Here is a 22,164-nt window from a genome sequence, read left to right as displayed (position 1 = left end):
AGTGCAGTCCAGTCTTTAAAGCTTGCCAAAGCAGTCAGTGTTAATATTAAAGCTATGACAATAGGCAATTTTTGGTTTCTTTTATTAGCGTCCATGTTGTAAAGGAAGATTCTTTGCTGCCTTCCAGACCCAGTTTTCAGGGTTATATTTTTTAGTATGAACATTTTGAGCTTTGCAACTTGATCCTCATAAACTGCTTCATAAAGGTACTTTGTTTAAAGCAGCAGTTTTGTTGGTTAACAGCTATCTTAAAGAGCTAAAAGCAAACCATTCCTCCCTAAAATCTTTTTCTGTCTTCTAACTATGCTACCACTTATGAAATGCAGAATTATTGGGCACTGTGCAATCCTACTGTCTTGCATTCTGGGAATGGTGATAACAGCTTCTTTGGGATATACCCAAATATTCCTGCTACTTCATAAAGTTTCTGGATCAGATTCTCCAGTCTGTTAAGATACTTTGTGTCTCAGCAAAGCAAAGCACTTGAAATTGGATGGAGAATCTCCATTGCACAGTGAAACTCATCCCTGGCGTAAGGCGAGCAAGGAAGGTCCAAAAACACCTCGGCCTGAATTTAAAGCACTGGGAGTGCCCATAGCGAGTGTCGGCATGGGGTGAGGGAAGGGAGCGTATGTGACAAAAAATGATCCGGCAAGTGACAGTCCATGGGAGACCCTGAAGGCATCACAGCGAAATTTAGCTGCTCCCCCTGCTGAGCCGCAGGCAGGAGGAGCTCAGCTCGCTCCTTGCGTCTCTGCCCACCACAGCAACTCTCCTGCTGCACCGTGTGTTAAAAATCGCTTTCATTTGGCATGCCGAGAGAGACCCCGGGGCAGAAGCTTCATGCACATACCACTGCCCTGCCAGGTACCTGTGCTCGGGGGCAGCTGCGGTCAGTGATTGAGACCACCCGTAGTCAGAAAATTCACCTTTCAGGGAACATTTGTCCCCACGTGTACCCTGGAGAAGGGCCACAAGGTACTTGACTCATGCAGCATAAAAGTCTGGACAAACTCTGCTATAAGATGGGTGTCTTCGAATGCACTAAGCAGGAGTGGCATATATTTTTGTGGGCAGAGCAGCTGATGACAAGAGGATCAGTGAGACGAAGGACACGATATGAGGATTCACACATCCTTTGCTCAGTCAGCACTCTCCTCTTCAGAACAATAAGGTTTTATCTGTGATAAAATCCATGCACAGCATAAATATTTTAGCTCTGGGTGTATTTTGTAGTAAATACCAAAGCAGGTTTCAGGGAAAACACATTTTTTCTCCTTATATGGTCTAGCTGTAAGTCTCAGGGAATACATTACTGGGGTGCTTATTCTGCTCCCATGTAACATAAATAATGGGACGTGGGCCGTTAGTGAAAATTTCAAAGATGATCTAAAAATTGAACAAAGATGCCCAAGTAAACAACTGAACATTCCTGAAGAAAATCCCCAGCCTCTAAACTCCGAGGATTTAAAACTTCCCTGTTCATAAAGCAACAGTGTGACTTTCTTTTGGGACGCTACGTCCCAAGACGCCAGCTGACAGGGCTGGGAGCGAAGCCCAAGTGCCTGGGAGCAGAACTGAGCCCACAGCTGGAGGCTGGGTGCCACAGCCCTGCCTCCTCCCTGAAGCCAGCACAGCTGCACCACCGCAAATGAAGACAGACTCTGAAGACATTTTTTTTTACTCTTATCCGTCAGCATAGGCTATTTTTCTTGTGTCTTTAATATTGCTAACTCAATGCCCCTCGTCTTGTTACGCGAACTCTTTGAAGCAAAACACAGTAAAATTAAAGAAAACAATGGACTAAATCCCAGGCCTGAGCTTTCACTCAGGCAAAATCCTACATTTCTGTCAGTGTGAGGAATTAGAAATGTGTGGGACTGAGGGGCTCGTTAGGAGACAAGAGCTGGCCCCCACTCATAGGTCATAGGGCCATGTTTGTTAAACTCATCCTAATACCGGAAAGGTAGAGAAAAGTTGGGACAAAGAAAACATGAAGAAGTGAGCTCTAAAAACCTGGGCTAATTGCTCTGGACACCCTTAAGTGTAGCAGTAGTGACTTTTGCTTTTGAGGAAAAAAGAGTTCTCCAGCAGAGACTGTCCCTCCTCCACCAGCAGCAGACAAAGCAGCAAATGTGGCTTTCTGGCCTCTGGCACAGGCAAAATAAACAGGAATGCTATTGTAGGTTTATTACATCCGACACACTGCTTCCACAGGCAAAGTGTACTTTGTCCATACCTGGTGTCAACTCCGCCTGTGTTAAAAGTAAGCATCTCAACAAAAAAGGTGCAAGAGCATTTTAAACAAGCCCTCTGCTAAATTTCTCTTCATCATGCAAGACTGAAGACAAAGGAGCATGAGTTTCAGCATGGGCTATAATCTGATTTTATACTCAGGGTAGTGAGTGGTCTGGTTAATAGTCTGCGCTCAAGATCACTTTAGAACATCTTCAGTTCTGCTGTACTAGCTTGGTTATGGCACACCCATTTTGTTATGTCCACGTAAATCTGGTAACAAGAAGGAAGAACAGCACTGCTGCCACTGTAATCAACCCAACCACAACCTCAGATTCCTGAATGATGTACACCTTGATAATCCTGGCAAATACATCTCAAGAGTGGATACATAAATTGGGAAATGGGCAGAAGGGAATGCGAATTCTGTCTCCTCCTACCGTTGTACACTTCTGCGATAGTATATAACTTAGTGGAGAAATAGAGCCAACAGTGTTATGTCATGTCACTTCTCCAAGGTTACATTGGAAATCGGTGGCAGATACTTTAGATGTTTACTTTAAATAGAGCCACTGTAATTTTCCCCATAGGCAACTGCATGTGTAATGGCAAAAGTTGGGTTTGAATATCACTTCCCCTGGCATTAAATCAGAGACAGAAATGTAAGCCAATGGGAATTACGTCCCTGATACTGATGCCTTTAGAAGTCTCCTACTCACCTATCAAATTCTGGGGTGATTAAGGAGAAGGGCATCTAATATCCTAAAGCTCTGCTTGTTTTCGTAAACAACTCCCAAAGTTCATGTGCAGTTCATCTCTTTTTATAACACATATTTAGACAGCCATGTTTTTGGCAATTTTCTATTTTCCGACTGCCAGGCATATTTCTGCACTATAGCACCTGCTCTCTTCTAGTTTTGATTCTGAAGCACTGGTGACATGTGTCAGCACACACTTATTCTATCTCTAACTGGAGCTTCAGGCATGGATTTTTTTGGTTGAAAGAAGTATCTCTGATCCTGGAGAAGATTATCATTCTAGTATCATGGGAATTTTTCAGTAAGAGTAAAGAAAATAGTTGTAGAGGTATTTTGTCAGGGCATTCAGAGCCGACTCTAAATAGGAAACAAATTTAATTGAATGTATCTGGTTGCATTAAAGGAAAAAATGCCTCTAGTTTCTAAACGACATAAAAATTCATTGGAGTTACTGCCAATTTATACAAGTGTAAAAATGTCAGAATTAGATCTATAGATGCAAGATCTCTTCTTTCTGAAAGAACATAGAATGAATTCTCTGGGAACACAGGAAACAGAAATTTAATCTTTCAGAGCAATGTAAAATTAAGGCAATCTTGGGGTTCAAAGTCAATGCTGTTTTTGATAGAATATTAATATTTGCCCAGAATATTCCAAAATAGGAACTATGAATCTGCTATTGGTTTAAGTAAGATTTGAACTGATAGGTAACCTGGCATATCCAGCTTGTTCCCACATAAAAGCAAAAATCTTATATTCTTCTTATTATCACTCTTCAGAATTAGACGCTATGCGGCAGACAGAACCTAGTGAATCAGCAGTGTTCTGTCTGGCTCTGTCCTGCCTGACTCCCACACACTCCTGCTAGAGGATGTGGACACGTTCAGCTGCATTTACTCACTCACCTGCGAGGTGGACTTTGCCCACCAGGCCAGTAACTGCGTGGGAAGAATCTGCTTCCTTTCTTGGCAAGTACAATTATTGCATTTCTTTGTGAGACCAAGTTATTTCAATTTAGCAAGACACAGAACACTTATTTCTTTGGCTAGATGTTATCTTCTGGCTATGGACAGGTGTCCATACTGATTTTATTAGCTTCCTCAGCAGCTTTTAAAATAGTGAAAAATGGAGGGTTGTGAGCTTCTCTGCAATATCTGGTGTGAAACAGAGAAGCAGCTCCAATTACTCCCTTCAAGCTGAATGCAGAAGAACATGAAAAACACATCTCATTTCTCATTGAGATTTCTCTATACTGAGGTTTGCAGAGGTCCTCACTGTTCTCCTTGCTCATCACAGATTCAAAGACTGTGGGGAGCTTCTAAAGTGATTTTGTATGCTTCGGTATGTTTTAATTTCAGATTGTAGCTTGTGCCATAGCTCCCTAAATGTCCCAAAAGGTCTCAGCTTTGATTTGCTTTATTGATGCCTGACAGAATTAGGATGAGGAAAGTTCCAGCTATACACCAGAAAAAACACTGTGAGACATCAATGGGGTTATAATCGCCAGTCCTGTGCAGAGGTTATCCCCACTTTTCTGAGGAGGTTCATCCTCACCTTTTCTGATTTCTGAGAAAGAAGCAATTCTTTCCCAATTACTTCCAAGATATATTCAATATATGAATTCAGCGTATTAAACTTTCCTACTACTTTACAGTAGTACTGTTACTGATACACTCAGTGTAAATCAAACTGTCTCTACTCATCCTTATTACATGTTAATGTAATATATGTTTCTCAGCATATTAAGGCTGAGAAAGGTATAAACAAGTGTGGGTTAAAAACTGAAAGCCCAGAACTTCAGAACAGATTTAAGTATGATTTATTCTCTTTTATGGGATTGAGCCAGTAATATTTAACAAAACCCAAATGATCTTTTCTTCCCCCAAGAGAGACACTAAAACAGAAAGAAACTCAAAAAGTCAGTCTCATGCTAAGATTTAGTATGACAACTTTAAGCCTCAAATTATTATACTTTTAATGTCCAAACTGCAAATCCCTAGGGGAAAAAAAAAAAAATTTCTCGAGCAATTGCTGAAAAATTTCTTACAGCACTTGCTGAAAGAAAAGCAGCAGAAGGGCCTTTTCCCAGTGGTTTGAGAACTATCTTTACAGTAACAGAAAATCACTGTGAAAGGATGATATGCTTGACCATATCTTGCCATAATAGTTTCTAATATGTGGAACTTAACTTTTAGGCAACTGAGCATAAATTAGAGCAGCCTAGAAACTCCTTGAAATTACTTTGGGCCTGACTTTCTCTTTAATCAGGACACCAGGCAAGGCTGTCTATTAATCTCACATACATTGATTATAATTTCCTTTAGACATATCTTGCTAATTACAAAATAAATATTGATGACAACATCCCCTGGTAGGAATAAGTATTTGGATTAAATGAAGGTTAAATGATTTAACTGATCAAGGTTACTACAGCTGCAGAGTATGCTGAGGGAAAGCTAGACAAACAGGGAGAAAAACACAAACTTCATTTAAAACTGAATATTGAGTTTACTATTTTTTCCTTCTCATAAAATAAATTTTACCACCCAACCTCTGCTTCCCTCTGAGGGGTTTCCCTCAAAACAGTGTCTCTCTACTATTTCAGGTAGCAGAGCACAAGCCAGGCACGGAGATGAACTGTTCTCACTGGGGAATGTGTTAAGTGAACTAAGTGCTAGCATGATAAATCAAAGGGAATCCTTACTGCCAGCTAGAGAAACAGCTGCTTTATTTATTACCACTATTCATTACTAGACTTTTTTATCAGGGCATCTGCACAAAAAAAAATTCATTAATACACTTACTTGTAAATGATCACCTTTGGAGAATGCAAATTTGTAGGACTCAGTGGTTTCAATATGGGTTGAATAAAACAGAAAAGAAAACTGAGCTTCATTGGGCATTTCAGGTGAGGTTTTCACAGTGGGAGCTCTACTGTTTGTAGGAACTATGTTCAGTGTGATAGAAAGATCATGAGTCACCTGCGCTCTCCGTGCAGCCTCTTGTAGGCAAGACAGGAATATTTAGTGACTATTGATACACACCTATGTATACAAGCTTCCCTCACCTATGGTCGCTCGCTACCAACAGCATGGTCAGATGGGGATCACTCCACAAGCCAAGAGTTACCATGTTCATTCAAAACTCGTTCTGAAACCTGGAGAGAGAATCCAGAGCCTTGGCGGCTACAGACTGAAAAATGTTATCTGATAAACTAGGTTGTTAGGAAAAGATATTTGACATAAGACAAGGTGACTAGAATCACTCTCTTCAGTTCAAGTCAGACTGTAGCGTGGCTATTTTTCTAGAGCACAGAGAGAATGAAGCCAGCCTACATCTCTCAGAAGGCTCCTCGCCTACTCTGATACCTCCTCCTCGTGCATCTCATTCTCAGGGGCTCCAGCTCCTTGCCATATTTCCAGATCTAGTGCTCCGTACACCAACTGTTCTGATCTTGTCCCCTCTGTGGTGTCTAATCCACATAATACAGTGCTGAAAATCATTATCATCACAATCATGCAAAATATGTACAAGCTGTGACAAACAATTGCAGAATACACATCGAATGTGGTTTTACTATTCATATGTGGCTAGAATACAAATTCTTTTTCTGGGAGTGGGAAGAGGAAAGGAACAGACTCCTCACACCCACTCTGCATATTTCTGGTTTGCTTCTGATTTGGTGCAAATTAATGAATATTAAATTGGTCCCAGTCACTCAGGGAATTTTTATTAAAAAATGATAAAACCAGATAAAGTGAAAAATATCATTTTCTGTTTGCTTACCTGGAACACCGTGGTGAGCGGGTTTCCTATTCAACTGGGTGACTTTTTGGTATGTTTTTTGCAGTTTTTTTGATTTTGTTTTGGTTTTGGCAACAAGTAGTCTTCAGTGTTTTTACAGCAGTGGCTATTACAGAAACTATGTCTCTTGCACTTCTTATCTTGGAGGGTGGACAAAATAAACAAACTGAAAATAATACTACAATGAACAGTAAATGATGAATGGCTTACAGTACAAAAAACAGTGTAAAAAGGAAGACAAGTTTAAATATTGTTGTGTATGAAAGGGATGAAAATAATACAAGGATGAGAATAAGTAAAATGATAGGCTGGAACATCTGGGAAGGTAAATACAAAGACAAAGAGAACAGTCAATTAATGGAATAGCAAGTCCAAAGTTTCAACAAAATAAATAGTGAACCAGACTATGCTTGTGGAGGGACCAAGTGTCCATCTCCCATTGACTTCAGTAGGAGTTCTGCATGGTCAAGCCCCAAAATGTCCAATTTAACTATTGCTGTTATTTGTTTAGAGAAAATACTAATTAGTTTGGTTTAAATTTGCATAAGCCCGTGCAGTGCTCTGCCTTTAAGCTAATGGGAGCTCTACAAGCTCAGAGCTATTGCTAGATCAGAAAGTGAGCATGCTAAATGCCGTTTCTGTTTGATTTCATGCAATACATGTAGAGTAATTGATTAGCTTTAAACTCACTGCGTCTGTGACTTTCTGATACAAGGAAACAAAAGACTAATTAGTCAGCATAGGAATAAGAAATAGCTTTCAGCTACTTTGACTGTAAACTAGCACGACCGCACAAAGTAAATTAACACAGCAAGAGACTTACTAAAACATTGGATAATACCATGAGCAATAACAAGATTTGCCAACTATAGGATTGCATGATAAGATAAGGGTAGGTAATTTTCATTTTTCATGGCAAAAGATCTCGAGTCAGCAAGGAATTTGCTCCCCAAAACCTCTCTGGAACAATTCTGCATAAAAATGAACTACAGAAAAGATGCTAGTCACTGCTGCATGTAAGCAGTGACCCACAGGCCTTCAACAAGATACAAACAGTTACAGCAATTCCAATATTCACGCTACTGCATGGCTCTGTGACTCTGTAAAGTAGATTTGCATGGTTTATTTTTCTCTGTGGTTTGTCATATTCTCTATAATTTTGGAAATCTAATGTTTACTCCTGTTTAACATTAATAAAATTTTCTTTTTATTCATTTAACAGGAACCCAACCACTAAGAAAACAATCATGTTCATTTATGTGCCAAAAATGCTGTCTGCACTGCCTTTACTGGCGATGAAGGCACAACTCTGGCAAATGCAGTTGCGAAGCCAGAAAGGAGTACAAACTTCCACCTCCTAGAGCATAATTGTTTTAATTTCCAGGAGACCAGACTTATTCACTGTTCAAAACCAGCCCCATTGATAGAACAAGGTTTCACATGGCCAAATGAGGATTTAAAATAATTTAAGGAATCGAGATTTTTGTCCACTGTCTAGAATAAAGAATTTTCATGTGCCAGACATCAAATTTAAGGCTTAATTCACTTGGCAGAGCCTTTTTACCTGTAGGCCGTAATAAGTAAAAGTCTACCTGACTCACTGACAAAGGTTCATCTGCACTTCGATCATCCGAAGACTTTGGAACTTCGAGTCTGTCGATGAAAGCCTGGAGCTCTTTCCTGAAGGCCTTCATCTGTGCGTTGATCCGGTAAAGAAGCTCATGCTCGCGTATTCTGCTGCCATCATCTTCCTCATCCATCAGTCCAAAGAGGTCCCCATTAGCTACATAAATTCTCGCCTCTGTTATGATGGTGCTGGTGTCAGAAATTAAGCGATCTATTGTCTTGCCCAGCCGCTCAGCTTCAGAGCGAATGTCCTTCATCTGCTGTCTGTCAGTGAAGTTCTTCTGCCACCCAGAAGGTGTCGGATAAAAAGACCTCGTGGGTGTCAGGCACCGAATGTTGCGTACCTCTTCGGAGTCGCTTTCCCCACCGATGGGGCCTTCCCTTTTGCGGTGAGGGGGGCGGGAATCATCATCGCTCTCTTTTTTTCCTGCATCACTTTCCGCATCACTGTCTCTGGGACTGCCACGGATCCCAAGATGAGAGGCCAAGTCATAGCGTTGCATGTTGGACATTAAGACTCTGTTCTCATACTGGAGTTGCATGACTTTGCCACTCAGCTCATTGATCTGCATTCGTGCAGCTTTTAGCTCCTCCTGTAATGCTTCTGTCTTGGCATTATCATGGTGCCTAGAGCTCTCATGGGCCCCAGACTTGTACTTGTATTTGTTCAGCTCAGCTGTTATGCGCTTGTTTTGTTCTTCCAAATCAGCTAAATTTCTCCTCAGCAATTCTGTTTCATCTTCTACTAGCTGCAAATGCTGTCGTAATTCTGACAGGGATTCACTCTGCTCTCCCAGGAGTGGGTTAGCGGTCCCTGAGAAATCATCTCCTCTTAAATCATCAAGTTCTGCTTTCAGTCCTCTATTTTCTACTTCTAGTTCCACTATTTTCCTCCCAAGAATGTTAGCTTCCTCCTCCACCAGTCTCAATCGAAGCTTGAGTTCAGCTTCTCTTGTGGTAGGTGGCCCACCTGCTTCTCCTTTTGGCAAGGGACTGTCCAAATCCCCATAAAATGATCTATATTTTTGCAGCTCGTGTTCAAATCTGTCTTTCTCTTTATCGATCTTAGCCATTTTCTTCCTCATCAAGGCTGCTTCTTCTTTGACAAACTGTAGCTGGCATTTCAGGTCTTCATTGTCCTCCTTAGAAAAAAGAAAAAGTAGTATTTGAAGAAACCTGATGTAAAACAGGAGACCTCCAGTGGATGGTCTTCAATTACAAGATTAACGATCACAGGTACACAGCTTTAGATACCAAGAGATTTTCCTGCAATCATTTTTTCACTGATCAATAAATGAGGGGGAAATAAATACTTGAATTTAAAAGAGGGGAAGAGACTATTTTACTTGCAACTAATGTTTGCACAGTCCCCAGAAAATACATTGTGGGGGTGGGGGTGGCTTGTAAAAAATCCTTATATTTTCTAGGTTTGCAACACTGTAATAGACTTTACAGTGTTCAAAAATCCTGAAGTAAGCACACAAAGGGCCTAAAATCTTGTTACACTGGTGCTCCCATTTACTTATTTTGCCTAAAATATAGAGCACATGAAAGCTGGAGGGTTCTGTTGCAACACCAGCAGTTTGTTTAGGTGGTCCTTGACATAGTGTTGTCTGACTGCAGATCTGGGGTAAGAGCTCTCCATTGCACAGCATACAGGAAAACAAAGAACGAAGCAAACAAGCAAGCAAAGTGCAAATCTACAAATCACGTACATCATTTCCACAGTGTCCCTGAAGCCTCCACATGAGAATCCAGGCTACAGTTATTACAACATACCTCTGTCGGTGTCTGCTGTGACTTTTTTTCTGATTTTGGTAGGTCTTTGCTCCCTCTTCTTTTCAGTGATTGCTGCAACAACAACAAAATGAGATGTGCTGAATATTTCACTAAAAAGACATATAATTCATATTTCATTCATTTTAAAAGATAGCAAGTCAAATGCAACTATAAAGGAATTAATTTGTTGTGATCCTTGAAATACCAAATATAGAGGGGAGACACAGCTGCCCCAAAATGACACAGCAATGTCATACAAGTAAAGTATTGGTTTAATCAGTCTGTTACCTTTTTTATTCAACACATTTTAAGACTAGTGCATAATGAATGTTTAGCACATTACAGGAGAGGTAAGAAAGCAGGTGTCCCAAGTGGTAACTTACAGATGGAAAGCTGAGGCAAGCAGTGAAACCCAGCTTGCCCATTTGATGTCAACCCTAATAGGGCCAAGGCACTTAAAGATGCGTCTAGCCAGACACGTAGCCTTAGCCTTTGTGGTAGGAAAGCTACATAAAACAGTGTCACTGAGATCCCATCAGCTGACTTGGGGGTACATCTACAAGCACACCTTTCTCTGTGTCCCACCCACAGACTTCAAGCTTGCAGTGTATCGCGGTCGCACCTCTGTAGGTGTGCACTGTAGACAAACTCTGTGCAGACAAACTCACACATAGATCTGGTCGCTAGGTTTGTTCCGTTTTCAGAACATGTTCAAGTAAACACAATTTAAAGCTGCTTGGACTCCAAAGTCCTAATGCGAAATAAAGCATATTAGCTTAAGAACAGCACCACACAAACACACGTACGCACCACCATATGAACAAGCTTCTTTGGTGTCTTCTCACCTGTTATGTAGCCAAAGTGAGTAGAAAAGAAACTCCTGCTTTTAGAGCAGGATGCACTGGCATTGAAGCCTACTAGCATATCCAGCAAAAATCTTGTAATTGCTGACAGTAGAAAGTTTGTTAGTGGGCAAGCTGTAGCAGTGGAAAACAACTGCAACCACCCCACCGTCAACACTCAATAGAGAGCATCAAGAAAACAGCAGGAGAAAGGAAAGCGAGTGGGAGAGTATGTTAATACGTAACATCCCACTTGCAGCTGTTCCCAGTTTTTATGTTCCCCAGGTAAAATGTAGGCCCTGAGGCCAGGCAGTGATACAACCAACACCATCTCCCTCTGAGATTATTCGCTAGTAGAAGGATCCTTTGTGCTGCAGAGAAACATGCATTTCCCTGCACCAGCCAGGGGAGAATCCAGCTAAGAGCCATCCAGTTCCATACGGTGGGAATTAAATTACGTTCATAATCCTCAAGGGACAGAGTACAGTGGGCTAGTATGCTGTACATAATCCTGTGCACTATTCACCTGCTGGTACCAATTGTTCTCTTTCTTCTGCAGATCATCCCCGTAATAAATACTAAGCTCATGACCGGCTCACTCCAAAGGAAAAATCAATGCCATAGAAATGACTTACATATAAATCTGAGCAACCACAAGAGATGATTTCTCATGACACTTTTTGCTCAAATTTACTATAGAGTTATGCAAGAATTAAGAAAAATGACCTCACATTCAGAATCAGAACTAAAATTCACAGATGGGTCCACCAAGAACCAAAGTTAAAATTTTTATGTCTCTTGCAGAAACATTGAATGCTCTCAGTAAACAAAACAATAAAACCAATCAAAGATCATCAGCTATGATAGCCATATATCTGGATAGCTGTGAATCACAGGCTTCTAAAGGAAAAGACACAGAAAATAGTTAAATTAACTCACTTTTTCCCTTTAAATATAAAGCCAACAACTTTGGGATCCAGTCTACAAACAAAATGCTTCTTCTCCAGGGTCACCCACCAGTTATCGTATTGCAGAAATGGTATATGCATGTGGAGGGTTTTTTGTTGTTTTTCTTTTTGAATTGGCAAATTTATAAAGCGATAAACTTTCAGAGGAGAAGCTTCCTCCTCTGTATTACCACTAATTACACCACTATGTATTACCACTTTGAAAAAACCCTTTTCAAATCAGTTAGCACTGCAAACTTCTTGCTCCAGGTTCTTGCCAATACCACCCACTGATAAAATAACTAAGGGATAGTTAAACTATATTTCTGCTTGATTGCCTAAATGCCTTCTATTCATCCTGCCGAGCTCAGCATCTCTCCAGGTGTAATGAGGTTCTGAAATGCTGAGCTGCAACTTCTTGTGTACCCTACAACTTTTCAGAAGATAAGAGATATATGAAAAAGTTTCCCAAGACAAAAAAAAAACAACACCAAAAGATAAACTACAGAGAGCAAAAAGTATTTTCCTAGTTTTGACATAAATTGAAAAATCTGTTTTTCTCCTTTCTTTCTGTATCTTTTGTGTTCCTTTTGGTAGTCAGGATAGCAATATTTTAATTAAGACAATAGCTGTGTCTATGTAATGACTAGGCAGTACTTTCTATTCTGCTCTACTTGAATTACAACAAACCATCCACAGAGCTTGTAATATTCACCAATGAAATGATGGTGTTTAGCAACAAAATTTTGTAGCAGAAAGCAATGAAGAACATGCACAATTCAATTAGCAGGATGATTTGGGTAAGTGGATTAGGCCCAGCTGGAATTGGTATGATCTCTTTTCTTGTGAAAACCACCACGAGCCAATTTCTGATCACTAGAGGTTAAGATCTCACTTGCACATCTCAGCTGACAGATGACATCTGCAAAATCACAGTGCCCCATAACATCATGTTAGGGCACTGAGGCAATACTCATACTGATCAAAGAATGCCACATATCAAGCAGTATATCCTGCTATAAATAATAAATTTCTGAGAGCTTTTTCAGAGGTACATTTTACAACTTACAGTGGCTACTCCTTCTATCATTTCTCTCAAGCCTTGTACTAGTCCACTCTTCCAATCCAATTTTCAACATTAAACAATTTATTGCTGCTAATGGAAGAAATTCATCAAAACAAAACAGAAAAAGGAAAAAAAAGTTCAAACAAACATACAGCAAAAAGAAAAATAGCAACCCAGACTTCTGCAAGTGAATATTCATATTATCCCTGCAACGGGACACTATTAAAACTGTCTGCATGTTGCTTGTTTTGACATACTAACAAATGTTAGACAGGGTGAGTGAGTGATTCAGCCACCTTCATGTACAAAACCTGTGTGTTCAAAAATTTTTGTGTTAGATCACCTTTTAATATAATTCACCACTTGTTGATCCTTTTCCCATGTCAGAGTACCACAAAGCATACTGTAGTGCCACTAAAAGCCACCTCTGCTGTTTTCTCAACTGTGGCAAAAAAATCTGCCCCTCATATTCTAGAATTGGTTTTGAGAGCTTGTTGTGAAGGATAATTTGAGGGTTCAGATAATTCTTATGCCATATAATTTTAAAAATCATATTCAGTTCACTCTAATGATTATGAGTTAAAAAAAGGCAAAGATTAAGTGCAAAAGTAGTCTTATGTCTCTATCTGATCAGTAATGCTTACCAGACAGCATTATGGTTTTAATACCCTTGAACAAAGTTACCCATCTGCAGGAGAAAAGAATAAGCAAAAAATGCATATAATACTGTCTCTACAGTGGGGAGTTTGCTAAACTGCTCAAGTACTAATGAAATATTTCAACAGCACTGGGGATAATAAGACCAGCAACTGAGGCATGTATTATTATTTTGTATAATCTCTTACCTCTGAAAGACTAGGAGGTAAAACTGGGTTTGACTGACTATTTGCGCATTCACTGTAGCCAGCACACGTGGGGCTGCATGCGTGTTCTGGCAATGCTGAGAAGTTTCCACAGCCTAGATAAAACCACAGATAATGTTCGTATTATGTGCACACCAGATCACATGCAACAGGCAATTCTGTCGTGATGATCAATTCTCTAGTGACTTTCACTGGAGTTTATTCAATGTCTTGCTGGACATGCTAAGCACTTCTCAAGACCAGATGGTATAATCCTTCTCTAGCCAGCCCTAAACTGAAAGCCAAATGTGCAGTCCTAACATCACCTGTGATGCTCAGTGCTTCTCAGGTGTAAAAAGACCTGAAATCTACTCTGAGAGTAACACAATGCAGAAATAATAGCATCACACTCCACTGAGTACGAAAGCTGTAAAATGAACTCAAATTGTCACTACCTGATCCTAAGCTACAGTAAATCTCTCAGCAATTAATAAAGAAGCCCTAAGCAAAACATACCAAGATTTTTCAAGACGCTTAGGTTTGATTGATTATTTCAAGCCTGATCTGGGGGTATATGATCTAAAAATCGATGTAGGCAACCACAGGAGGAATTCCTGACACGAAGGGATTTATGGGTGCACAGAGCCCCCACAACAGCCTTTATCCCTCCTTACAGAGCAGGCTAAGGCAAAGGGTGTGCTGCTTCTTGAATCTCCACAGCTACAACCAAACCTTCTCATCTGCGCACAACTGTACTGTACACGGTTACGGTTAGCTGCCTCCCAACTGCTGTGACAGGTCTGCAGAGCTTTCAAAAATCAGAGCAAACCTAACACTGTCTTTACAGTCTTGAAATGTTGCTGAGTATTGGAACAACTTTTGGGCTGCACAAACCTGCCCCTGTCTGGCACAGAGTGACTATGACCAGGGAAATGGAAATTTGCCCTAAGACTCTCTCTGCATTTTCCCTTCAGTCAATACAGTTGGGTAGCTCATGGAGCTGGATCAAAACAGAAGCAAGACAGATTTTTTAGTTTACTGCCACCGAATTTAATTCAATCTATTAGAATATGTAGTAAAAACTAAATGGACACTATCTGTGTTGACAAATTGAAAATGCATATTCTCCTAAAAAAAAAAAATCTTTGTGTTTAAAATGTCTCCCTTATTCTGCAACTCTACCAGTGCAATTTGCCAGCAACAAACTCAAGACACTGCCTTTGTCTGTCATTGGCACAAGTACATAGAATGATACAACCCTTTACTTCCACCCTCCTTGAAGGGCAGGAGGAGTCCTGCATATTTCAGTACTCTACTTGTCTGCAAAATTAAGGCAGGAAAGAAAAAGCAGGGGATCAGTGAAATGCGAAGCAGCACAGCACCCCCGTCCATAAAGCAAACACTAAGCATATCCCTACTAGCTCTAGCAATGCTCTCCTCATATTAAAACTAGCATATTTGAAAACACTGATGAGGAATGATACAAAATGAAAGCAATCTTTTCTACTTCACCATGGAGAGAAAAATAGTTCTTATGTAGTCTTTTGAATGTCTTCATATTGCAGAAGAGAAAAGCGGAGCTGCCCTCCAGTATTTGTATTATTTCATTTGCATTTATTTAGGAGTTATTTCAGTTATCATTTTCAGATCCTTTGCCATTATTCATTTGCCAATTAAATGAGAAAAAAAAAAGGGGGGAGAGGAAAGATACACAACATTTGCACTTTACCCAGAGAAAACCTTTGCATTTTGAACCAAAACCACATTGCTAGAGCAAATAATAGCAACTCTGTGATATAACCAGGTAAAAGCATTCTTTGCAGTGCATAAAATGAAGCAGCACATTTATGCTTCCATTACATTTGCTTCCTTCTTTTTCTTATTTGAAAAATGTCCTGAGCAGAAGAAGATGAAAGGTGTCTTTCAAAGCTCTCCGTATGACCTGGTCAAATAGCCAGCCAAACTCTGATACTTTGCTTTCTGTGATTGCACACTCCCTCACCCACCAGGATACTATAAAACAGTGGAAGCAACTTCTCTGAAGAGGAAGAGGTCTCCTGCCATTTGAACCTTTCAAAAGATGGAAGAGCTAGACGTGCTTAGTCCCCCAGCACTATCCAACTAGGCCTCATTATGGATGCAGAGATCAGAGTCAGTTTACACTCAGCTTCCTAATCCTGAAATACAAAAGCAAATCTCAGACCACTATGCATCCTTTGGAGGGAAAGTGCTGGAATAAGGTATTTTATTGCAAAGTGATGCTAGTTAAACCTATTTCCTAGGGCTTCCTAAGTTGCTGTTTATTTGTCAGCTCAGCTATTTGTCTTTTTTGGGAGAAGAGAGTCAGGTTTTTTTGTCAGGGTTTGCACAATGCCTAGTATAATGCACTGTCCCAGTCTTTATCTGGAAGTGCCAGTATGACAGACAGTGTGTCAACATAGTTCAAAACACCACCACATAACAATAGCAAAAATCACAGTCACAGACATGGATACAGCAATTATGAATTAAATACATATGAGATTTTGCCAGATCTAAAGAGTTTTCTTTCTCACACCTATTATCACACGTAGAGTTTTTCAGTCTTCTTAGAAGAATGTCTCAGAAGAGATTCCAAAGAAATTTTCATGAGAATGGGAAAGTGCAAGCAACCAGATTAGGTTCATTGCCTTGGTTACAAAAATGCATATATAAACCAAAGTGTAGTTACCATATCCCAACAAAAAAGGTTAGTCTGAAAATGAATAGTAATGAGAAGGAAAATAAGAATGATTCTGCACACAATGTGCACCTCTACACTGCTCGCTGGAAGTGTATACAGAAGCCAGTTCTGCAAAGTTGTGGGCTGATCACACATGCACATTTGCGTTCAAACTCATTTCATACTGAAGAGTTGTATTAAATACACAGACAGCTCTTACAGTCCCTCACCTGGATTCACAGGGCAGGATAGCATCAAGAACAGGCACATCTGTGTAGGTTTGTAGGCACACAGCAGAGAAAGGGGCTTTGCAGCTTGCCCTACCAGACTGCACCTCAGGCAACACCTCCAGTTACAGGAAGACCTCACCAAAAAAATCAGATTTTAGAGTTCCTTTGAGAGGATGCAAAAATTTAAGATGAATTCAGGTAGGAAAAATTCTGAAATCTGCACTTGATCTAGAAGCCTGAGCAGTGAGCAGAAGATTTTCTGTTAACAGGGGCAAGAATTCCATCTCTCACATGTCAGCAATCACAACTCTGACTATAAGGTGGGGTCTTCTGTTACTCTTTGTCTCTTCTTTTGTCTGTGTTTACTTGGGAAAGTTCTAGTGTAAATTTAGCTGTTTGTAAATTGGCTGAAAAATATTTTCCATAATACAACATATGGAGAAGTTTCAAAGATGTTTGGGAACTTAGGTTATTGAAAACAGAGGATCAGACTCTGCAGTGCTCTGAAGTTATGCCAGTGTGATCCTGCCACACATTAAATCTAAGTTTTAATCTAAGTTTTTTTGAGCAGTTCATGTAAAGAAGGTGCTCTGGAAAAAATAAACCCTAGAGGCTAGAAGCTAAAATGGAAGGAAGACGTTTTAGCAGTTTGGACATCCCCACAACTACCTTTCTCACTCTGGTACCAGTCTGCTCTCCCATAAGCCTGCACCCAGTGCTTTTCCTGGTATTTCAACCATGCAAAAAATGGAGATGAGAGGAAGTAGAATATTGCAGTGCCAGCTGGAGCAGTGTCCAGTGGCTTCACTGACTACAAAAGGCTCAGAAGACCTGTGACTGATACCCATGCCTCGTCCTCCTAAATGATGACTGTTCCCCCTAAATGAAACTTGCTCAGGTTCTTAAGGGAAATGCTTATTCCCAGCAAGGGAAGGGGCTGCGGCTCTTAGGCTGACTTAAAACCTTCATGAAGAGCTTGACTTGAGACTGTTATTTAAAGGTTCCCTTTGCTAGAAATGTGAAAAATCTCATTGTGAAATGGAGTTTGACAGTCTTCAGCTCATTATAAATATTTGATCACTGGGATGCATTTTTAACTAGCTATCATGAACAAACATCTGACTCTTCAGCATTTATCATAAATGTCACTGAACCAGCAAATCACCTGCAAATTAATGCCACAGCAGTCCTAATGGGGTTACGCACGAATCAATTCTTGGTCTTACACTAATTAACATTTTTTGCCGCTGCCTGGAAAAAGCATAATATAATATTGGGTAAAGACTGCACGTAGAGTAAAGGTTGGAGAAATGTTAAATACTGAAAAGGATGGTCACTGATCGCACAAACCTTGGTGCGATCAAATAATATCCGTTTTAATATAACTAAATATGAAGACACATATATAAGAACAAGGAGTGAAACCTATTCTAAGACAATAGAAAAACAGCCTAGAGAATAGAGAAGATCTCTTGAAAAGCCACATCTCTGAAAAAGACTACAGGCATAATCAGCTGAAATAATGTCCAAGTGTAATTTTGTGACCAAAAGGTTTCATTTAGTCCGAGGATGTAGATGTCAAAAACAAGATTCACTGGCAATAACTAGAAAGGGATGTGCCTCACCACAGAGTCAAACCACGCTCAGACAAGTGGAATGAATCATTTCCAAGTAGTGCCCATCTTTCTCCTTTGAGGGAGGCCAAATTCCTAACTTAGGTTAAATGCTTAATTTTTAAATGACTAAATTATATCAATCCTAAGCATGCAGATTTAAAAAAAACCAACACCACAAAAGTATTGATGCTGGATTCTTGAATTTAGCATGGTAGTAAGAACATACGTTTCCTGGCTAGTAACCAGCTTTCAGCAAATTCAGATGAGAAGGGAGGTGCAAATTTTTAACTGTTCCTGGGACAGTTCAGGAAGAGTTGTGGAAGACTGTTCTCAGCTGTCATTTTTTAACACAGACCAGCACCCTTTTCTGAAAAGTAGGCATCAGTTTAAATAAAATAGCTGGGAGTATTTTATGACCCATGTTATGCAGGAGGCCAGACTGGTTGATCATACTGTACAGTTCTGGCCTCACAATTTCTGAATGCATGAAACCTGACCAAAGTTTGGGAACTCAGCAACAATACTCCCAGAAGCACACCACAAGGCAAATGAACCTTTGAGTGTATCTATGTGTACCATCAAGGCAATGCTCCAGTTCAAAACTCTTTCTGGGGCACTGTTACTGGTGCTTCTAATTAATCATGTAATCAAAGATCTAAACTGCTAGCATCTGTGAAAATTAAAATAATTCAGCCAAGCCTGTAATATAAAACACTCTTGATAATTGGGCCGGTTGGATGTCATCATCAGTCATGCTTTACAGCAATGTAGAAGCCTCTCATTACACACAACACTGATGGAAACAGATGCATGGCAAATACCTTCTAAGTGCAAGTACTCATCTGTGACCTAAGCAAAGAGCTTGGTTATTATCCTAACCTGGATTCATTGCTGAGATAACCAAAGTCAATTAACACAACCATACAACTAGGATCAGACAAAGGAAAATAGAATTGATACCCAAAGGTCTCATTCTACACATCTCAATATATGCTGTTGTTAAACCTAGCAATGGGGAGGCAAAAAAAAAAACAACAAAAAACCAACCACATATTATGTCAAAACACGTCAGCAGAAACAAACAGTTCAGAAAAGCACACCTGCACATCTAAAAGATTAATCCACTGTCCTTTACTTTGAAATAAGTAATGCAATGCTTGGAACTCTTAACTATGGAGCATTATCAAAACCTGAATCTGCCTAAATGCCAGGGGGGTGCATTTCTTGACATTACAAACACTGCTGTAAGTGAAAAATAAACCTCCAGGTTGTAGTGAACAAACATCAAAAGCCTGGTGTTCTTGTTCCTGGCTAGTATTGATTCCACGTAATTCAGAAGAGCAGCTGGGCTGATCCCAGAGCCCCGCACACCCTATAGGTGGGTGTTCTCCCTGTCAAGTGACTCATCTCTATTTAACACACAGTGACATACACCATAGAATATGGCTATAAATGTGTGCAAATGAGAGGGTCTAAAAGAAGAATGTGGCTCAAAACATGCCATTCTGCTCTCCCGGAGCATAGTACTTGCAGGGCAGTTCAGAGGTAGAGCACAAGTAGCACACTGGTGGTCAGTGAAGAATCAGCTGGCTGCTTTGCACAATCACATACAGTCTCTACTCCTGTGGCACGGCCACAGAAGCCATTTGTTAGGCAGTATTCCTCACCACCGTACCGTGTATAATACTTTCTTTGTTGTTCTTCGTACATCACTCCCCTTACTGCATGTAAGGTATCCGCCTGATGGAAGGTTTATTACATCGCACACAGACACACACGCGTACAGCTCTATTGCACAGAACACAACTAGTTGCACAAAACATCGTGCGTGACAGTGCAGCAGGAAGAATGCCCTGCTTGGTGGCACGTACCTGCCTCTGACCTCCTGTTCACACACTGTGTTTTGCCTGAGAAGACAGACAGCTTGGACAGACCATGGACTCTTCCTGTTTAACAGAAATAACCTGGAAACCATTTCCTTTGTCCCCTTCCAGAAGTGACCTTTTCTAACCCCTGTATGCTCTGCTGCAAAATGAGAAATTAGATTCTGCTTGTTATTAACAAGTACAGACACAGAGTTGAGAAAAAGCACAGACCAGTTGAGGCTGAAAGGGGCCTCTGGAGATCTAATCCAGTCCCCCCGCTCAGAGCAGAGTCAACTAAAACACGCTTCCCAGAGCCATGTGCTGGGGGGGGTCTTGAATATCTCCAAGGATGGAGATGCCTTCCTCTATAGGTGACGTGTTCGGTGCCTGCCCACCTTCACAAAAAAAGTTCTTCCTTTTCCTGTCACTGGACACCACTGAAAAGAGTTTGACTCCTTCTTCTTCACGCTCTCCTGTCAGGTATTTATAGACATTGGTAAGATTCACCCCCCCACACACAGCCCCCTACTCTCCTCCTGCCAGGGCCCAGAGGGCACCCACAGGCCTTACTTCGTGGCCTTGACCGGCCTGACGCGGGGACTCCCCGCACACCCTGCCCACGGGCCCAGGAGCCCCACTTCAGCTCAGCCCGGGGGGCTTCAGGTCCTGCTTAAGCTATGTGAGAGGAGTACTGGTCTCCAGCTCACCCTAGCTGTGCCTGTGCCCAGCCACGGACCCTGTTGACCTGGCCTTGACCTGCAGGTTGCCTTCTCGGCTTCACCTCAGACCTGCCTCATCACCCTGAGCCTGCTGGGTAACCATGGCTCTTGTTTGAACCTGGCCATGAGCGCCGGGTCAGGGTACAGCGGAACTGGGCCTTGGTTGGCAACACTTCTGTCCTGCCGGCTGCGTGATCCCCCCCAGCTCCCCATCCCGCAGCGAGCAGCCAGCCCTCGCTGCTCCCCAACGTCTCCAGGCTGAACAGTCCCAGCTCCCTCAGGCTCCCCTCCTATGACACACGCTCCAATCCCTTAGTCATCTTCATAGCCATTTGCTGGACTCTCTCCAGCGTGTCCACGTCTCTCTCGTACTGAGGGGCCCAGAACTGGACCCAGCACCCCAGGTGTGGCCTCACCAGCGCTGAGCGGAGGGGAAGGATCACCTCCCTCCATCTCCTGGTGACACACCTCCTAATGCAGCCCAGGATACCATTAGCCGCCTTTGCCGCAAGGGCACATTGCTGGCTCACGGTCAAGTTGGTGTCCACCAGGACCCTCCCGTTCTTCTCCGCAAAGCTGCTTTCCAGGCAATTCGCCCCCAGCCTGAACCGGTGCCTCGGGTTGTTCCTCCCCAGGTGCAGCCCTTAGTACTTCTCTTTGCTGAACTTCATGATGCTCCTGTCAGCCCATTTCTCCAGCCTGCCGAGGTCCCTCCGAATGTCGGTAACACTACCGCACGCATCAACCACTCCACGGTTTTGTAGCGTACGCAAACTTGCCGAGGGTGCGCTCAGCCTTATCATCCAGGTTGGTAACGAAGTCGTTAAACACGACTGGCCAAGTGTTGATCCCTGGGGTCCTGCCGGAGGCCTGAGTGTGTTAATAGGGCTTCATCACCCTGACGAGCTTCAGCAGGGGCTCACACCCACGCCCCTGCCCATGGACCCAGGAGCTCCCCTCAGATGCGGGGCTCGAGTCCCTGCCTGAATTACGTTGTAGCTGTATCCCGCTCTGTCATAGCTGTGCGTGGCCATGGACTCTCTTGATCTTAACCCTGACCTGTGGCCCGACTTCCCGGCTTAGCCTTGCACTGGCCTCATCACTTACCTAATGACTGCTGGACCTGTGGATTGA

General features: G+C 41.6%; 1 protein-coding gene across 5 annotated transcripts in view; it reads right to left on the bottom strand.

Annotated features, from left to right (window-relative positions):
* SOGA3 (SOGA family member 3) overlaps positions 1-22,164 on the bottom strand; it is a 45,677-nt gene that overhangs the window by 4,483 nt on the left and 19,030 nt on the right. Inside the window, exons 5-8 of one of the 5 annotated variants that reach the window (XM_052781126.1) lie at positions 10,203-10,274; positions 8,390-9,565; positions 7,488-7,502; positions 6,780-7,114 (exon numbers count right to left, since the gene is read on the bottom strand). In XM_052781126.1, the coding sequence (XP_052637086.1) occupies positions 7,004-7,114; positions 7,488-7,502; positions 8,390-9,565; positions 10,203-10,274 (1,374 nt within the window). In that variant the 3' untranslated portion in view covers positions 6,780-7,003. Of the gene's footprint in view, positions 1-6,060; positions 6,151-6,779; positions 9,566-10,202; positions 10,275-22,164 lie in introns of all 5 variants that reach the window. The other 4 variants (XM_052781128.1, XM_052781129.1, XM_052781130.1 and 1 more) reach the window with 4 other exon arrangements.

This window comes from Harpia harpyja, chromosome 3 (genome assembly GCF_026419915.1).
Source record: "Harpia harpyja isolate bHarHar1 chromosome 3, bHarHar1 primary haplotype, whole genome shotgun sequence".
Classification (NCBI taxonomy): Eukaryota; Metazoa; Chordata; class Aves; order Accipitriformes; family Accipitridae; genus Harpia; species Harpia harpyja.
Note: the sequence above shows the minus strand (reverse complement) of the source record. Positions and strands in the feature narration are given on the sequence as shown.